Below are 6,000 nucleotides of genomic sequence, written 5' to 3' on the forward strand. Positions count from 1 at the left end.
TCCCGCCTCCACTACGTCACTTTCTAGGCTATTCCACGGCCTGACTACTCTATGACTGAAGAAATACTTCCTAACATCCCTTTGATTCATCTGAGTCTTCAACTTCCAATTGTGACCTCTTGTGTCTGTGTCCCTTCTCTGGAACATCCCGTCTTTGTCCACCTTGTCTATTCCGCGCAGTATTTTATATGTCGTTATCATGTCTCCCCTGACCCTCCTGTCCTCCAGTGTCGTCAGGCCGATTTCCCTCAACCTTTCTTCGTAGGACAATCCCCGTAGCTCTGGGACTAGTCTTGTTGCAAACCTTTGCACTTTCTCTAATTTCTTGACGTGCTTGACTAGGTGTGGATTCCAAACTGGTGCTGCATACTCCAGTATGGGCCTGACGTAAATGGTATACAGAGTCTTAAACGAATCCTTACAGAGGTATCGGAACGCTACCCGTAGGTTTGCCAGGCGCCCGTATGCTGCAGCAGTTATCTGATTGATGTGCGCCTCAGGAGATATGCTCGGTGTTATACTCACCCCCAGATCTTCTTCCTTGAGTGAGGTTTGCAGTCTTTGGCCATCTAAACTATATTGTGTCTGCGGTCTTCTTTGCCCTTCCCCAATCTTCATGACTTTGCATTTGGCAGGGTTAAATTCAAGGATCCAGTTGCTGGACCAGGCTTGTAGCCTGTCCAGGTCTCTTTATAGTCCTGCCTGATCCTCATCCGATTTGATTCTTCTCATTAACTTCGCATCATCTGCAAACAAGGACACTTCTGAGTCTATCCCTTCCGTTATGTCGTTCACATATACCAAGAACAGCACAGGTCCTAGGACTGACCCCTGTGGAACCCTGCTTGTCACAGGCGCCCACTCTGACACCTCGTGTGCGTGTGTGTGTGTGCTCACCTAATTGTGGTTGCAGGGGTCGAGACTCAGCTCCTGGCCCCGCCTCTTCACTGATTGCTACTAGGTCCTCTCCCTCTCTGCTTCCAGAGCTTTGTCATACCTCTTCTTAAAACTATGTATGGTTCCTGCCTCCACTACTTCACTTGCTAGGCTATTCCACTCCCTGACGACTCTATGACTGAAGAAATACTTCCTAAAGTCCCTGTGACTCGTCTGAGTTTTCAACTTCCAATTGTGACCCCTTGTTTCTGTGTCCCCTCTCTGGAACATCCTGTCTCTGTCCACCTTGTCTATTCCCCGCAGTATCTTGTATGTCGTTATCATGCATGCACCCTCTCTCTCCCCGCTCCATGAGCTTTATCAAACCTCGTCTTAAAACTGTGTATGGTTCCTGCCTCCACTACGTCATTTTCTAGGCTATTCCAGCGTGTGTGTGTGTGTGTGTGTGTGTGTGTGTGTGTGTGTGTGTGTGTGTGTGTGTGTGTGTGTGTGTGTGTGTGTGTGTGTGTGTGTGTGTGTGTGTGTGTGTGTGTGTGTGTGTGTGTGTGTGTGCGTGTATGTGTGAAACAAGAATATATATCGTTCAATACATAATAACACAGATATAAGGAATATCTAAAAAGAGCACGTCACCTCAGTGGCCATGTTAGCTTTGTTTCCAAGCTTATCTGTTGCTGCCCAGTTGAATGCTGCTCACAGTTATGACAGAAGTTACATGCAAATGCTGTGTAGAAAACTTAGTGTAGCACACAACAGCAAACAATCTCTCATTGCACTGCGTATACACAGAACATGATACGCAGTTCTGTGGTACAGTTCCTGATATACTGTTGCCCTTCAATAAGCGGCACTCGCGACGCTGTAATACAGTTAACGACACAGAAGTCCTTCAGTGTACGCACAAGATGAAGTTTACTACACTATATGACGGCTCACTCACAGTTGTATCGTCCAGCGTGTAATACATCTGCTGTACAGTGAACGACGCTCACACAGCTGCAGTTATTAAAGACACAGATCCTTCTGCTTGAACACTCAACACAACAACGGCTGCTTAGTTTTGTATTTCAGTAACTGACTCGCACTGAGCTGTAGTCCAACGCAGGACACCAATCCTACTAAGCACAAGACACAGCCTACTGCTCCAGAGGATGGCTCACACGCTTCTGGCGTCGAGGACACAACACACTTAGACTGCCTCCACCCATAAGAACTCTTTGCATTCACCTCACAAAATACTGCACATCCTTCTCTCCCGCTGCCACCCTTGAGCGCGCTATTGTTGTTGTTTGTGTTAGGGGAATACCTGACGTAGGTTTCTATCTTATGCATGACAACCAGCTAAATACCCACTTAAATATTCAATAAGAGTTCAATGTAACATTGATTACTTTTGAGGAATAAACCACTAGTAGATAATTTCAGGGGTTATTAACCCCACGGCATGATCTCGGGTGCCTGGTTAGTCAGGTAGTGGTAGTAGGTCTCATTCCGACGTAGGCGCCACAGACTGGCTTATTAGAAATTCTTTTTTAGAGACTTTTGTCAAGTATCCTGTTGACTGATAGATGTTTTCCGATACGTCACTAAAAAAATATTAGATATGATGTTTGTGTCCTCTGAAGTGCAATGTTTTCCATTAGAAAATCGAAGAATAACAAAATTATTTTTAGCGTTAAAAATACTGGCAGGAACACAGAAGACAACCATCGCCAAGTTTTTCAAAATATAATATTTCGAGACTTCCATTGGAATGACTTCATTTAATATCTCTGAACTGTGGCATTCAGTCTTCAGCTCAGGTGCATAATTATTGCAACAGTCTCGGCGAAGCGCTGAACATAAAAGCATAAAACGAATCTGAAGTTTGAGATACTTAAAGCTGATCCAAGAATAGAGAGAGTAGCTCTTTTCCCTGGATGACCAGCTCTTCCCTGCACAGTAGCATTCTTCTTGAAGAATCGAAGCAGCTGGAGACTCATCTTACTGTCGCTGCTTCTTAGCATAAATTAACAGTACATAATTACCTCTTGAGAGAAATATCATGTTAACAACAGTCTTACAGCAGCTGATTGTATCAAAACAGGATACAAATATTACAAAATACAGAGAACAAGAAAATATATATATAAATATAAAATTACAAAGATTTGGCAGGGAGGCTGGAGAGAAACTCACAAACAGGTAGTAACGCCGGGGATCCCCTGGTAATATTACCTGCTGAACCAGAAATATTTTCTTCACGCTTCTACTCCATCATGTTAAAGGGAGTGAGAGTACCTGGATCCTGATGACGGGCTCTTCTTCCATGGAAACTGAGTTCTATTTTCCTTCCATTGATCAAATATGATCATCTCCATTACACCTGGTGGTGTATACCCCTTTACGGGTTATAATAATAATAATAATAATAATAATAAATATTATTATTATTATTATTATTATTATTATTATTATTATTATTATTATTATTATTATTATTGTTATTATTATTATTATTATTATTATTATTATTATTATTATTATTATTATTATTATTATTATTATTATTATTATTATTATTATTATTATTATTATTATAAAAAATATTATTATTTAATCACGTGGTAAAACTTGAGGTGAGTCCAGCAGACAAGTGACTCATGTTGGTTGTCAAGGCGGTGTTGGTTTTATACTCAGATATTTCCACTTTTGTCTTGACAATTGTGTTACTAAACTTTGGCTGAGTTTTGAAGAACTGGGAAAAAATCTGAATAAAAGCAAAACAAACCTCTCAAAACACTTTAAAAATAAATTATAATACGTTATTTTAATGAATAAATTTATATAATGTTATATAGAACTTACCTTAACTACGTGTAACTTATCTAAACCTATCCTAGAGTACTGTAACCTATCCTAGAGTACTGTAACCTATCCTAGAGCATTGTAACTTATTCAATAGCACTGAAACCTATCCTAGAGTACTTTAACTTATACTAGAGTGCTGTAACCTATTCTAGAGTACTGCAACTTATTCTAGAATACTGTAACCTATCCAAGAGTACAGTAACCTATCCTAGAGTACTGTAACTCATTCCAGAGTAATGTAACCTATACTACAGAACTGTAACCTATACTACAGTACTGTAACCTATCCTAGAATACTGTAACCTATCCTAGAGTACCGTAACTTATTTTAGAGTACTCTAACCTATCCTTCAGTACAGTAACCTATCCTAGAGTACTGTAACCTATCCTAGAGTACTGTAACTTATTCTAGAGAACTGCAACCTACCCTAGAGTACCGTAATCTATCCTAGAGTACTGTAACTTATTCTAGAGTACTTTAACCTATGCAAGAGTACTGTAACTTATCCTAGAGTACTGTAACTTATCCTAGAGTGCTGTAACCTATCCTAGAGTACTGTAACTTATCCAAAAGTACTATAACTTATCCAAGAGTACTGTAACCTTTCCTAGATACTGTAACCTATCCTAGAGTACTGTAACCAAAACTAGAGTACTGTAACCTATACTAGAGTACTGTAACTTATCGAAGAGTACTATAACCTATCCAAAAGTACTGTAACCTATCCTAGTGTACGGTAACATATCCTAGGGTACTGTAACTTATTCTAGAGCACTGTAACTTATTCTAAAGTACTGTAATTTATCCTTGAGTACTATAAACTATCCTAGATTACTGTAACTTATTCTAGAGTACTGTAACCTATCCTAGAGTACCATAACTTATTCTAAAGTACTCTAACCTATCCTACAGTACGGTAACCTATCCTAAAGTACTGTAACCTATCCTAGAGTAATGCAGCCTCTCCTAGAGAACTGTAACTTATCCTAGAGTACTGTAACTTATCCTAGAGTTCTCTAACCTATCTTAGAGTACTGTAACTTATTCAAGAGTACTGTAACCAATTCTAGAGTACTGTAACCTATCATAGAGTACTGTAATCTATCCTAGAGTACTGTAACCTATTATAGATACTGTAACCTATCCTTGAGTACTGTAACTTATTCTAGAGAACTGTAACCTATCCTAGAGTACTGTAACTTATTCAAGAGTACTGTAACCTATCCCAGAGTACTGTAACCTATTCTAGAGAACTGTAAATTATCCTAGAGTACTGTAACTTGTCCAAGAGTACTGTAGCCTATCCTAGAATACTGCAACCTATCCTAGAGTCCTGTAACCTATCCTAGAGTTCTGTAACTTATCCTAAAGTACTGCAACCTATCCTAGAGAAATGAAACATATCCTAGAGTACTGTAACCTATCCTAGAGTACTGTAACCTATCCTAGAGTACTGTAACCTATCCTAGAGTACTGTAACTTATCCTAGAGTACTGTAACCTATCCTAGAGTACTGTAACCTATCCTAGAGTACTGTAACCTATCCTAGAGTACTGTAACCTATCCTAGAGTACTGTAACTTATCCTAGAGTACTGTAACCTATCCTAGAGTACTGTAAGTTATCCTAGAGTACTGTAAATTATTTTAAAGTACTGCAAATTATCCTAGAGCACTGTAAACTATCCAAGAGTGCTGTAACTTATTCTAGAGTACTGTAAACTATCCTAGAGTACTGTAGCCTATCCCAGAGCACTGTAACCTACCCTAGAGAACTGTAACTTATCCTACAGTACTGTAACTTATTCTAAAGTGCTGTAAATTATCCTAGAATACTGTAAGCTATCCTAGAGTACTGTAACTTATCCTAGAGTACTGTAACCTATCCTAGAGTTCTGTAACCTATCCTTGAGTACTGTAGCCTATCCTTGAGATCTGTAACCTATCCTAGAATACTGTAACTTATTCAAGAGTACTGTAACCTATCCAAGAGTACTGTAGCCTATCCTAGAGTATTGTAACCTATCTTAGAGTACTGTAACTTATCCTAGAGTACTGTAACTTATTCTAGAGTACTGTAACCAATCTTAGAGTATTGTAACCTCTCCTAGAGTACAGCAAAATATCCTAGAGAACTGTAACTTACTCTAGAGTACTGTAACCTATCCTAGAGTACTGTAACTTATTCAAGAGTACTGTAACCTATCCTAGAGTACTGTAACTTATTCTAGAGTACTGCAACCTATCCTAGAGT

At 39.2% G+C, this 6,000-nt stretch overlaps 1 protein-coding gene across 2 annotated transcripts in view; it reads right to left on the reverse strand.

Annotated features, from left to right (window-relative positions):
• The window catches only part of LOC128692438 (serine/threonine-protein phosphatase 6 regulatory ankyrin repeat subunit B-like), a 148,549-nt gene extending 146,466 nt beyond the window's left edge, over positions 1 to 2,083 (reverse strand). Inside the window, exon 1 of one of the 2 annotated variants that reach the window (XM_070096500.1) lies at positions 1,838 to 2,083. In XM_070096500.1, coding sequence (XP_069952601.1) covers positions 1,838 to 1,864 — 27 coding nt within the window. In that variant the 5' untranslated portion in view covers positions 1,865 to 2,083. Of the gene's footprint in view, positions 1 to 1,530 lie in introns of both variants that reach the window. The other variant, XM_070096501.1, reaches the window with a different exon arrangement.
• Positions 2,084 to 6,000: the final 3,917 nt, after the last annotated feature.

This window comes from Cherax quadricarinatus, chromosome 53 (assembly GCF_038502225.1).
Source record: "Cherax quadricarinatus isolate ZL_2023a chromosome 53, ASM3850222v1, whole genome shotgun sequence".
In the NCBI taxonomy this organism is placed as follows: Eukaryota; Metazoa; Arthropoda; class Malacostraca; order Decapoda; family Parastacidae; genus Cherax; species Cherax quadricarinatus.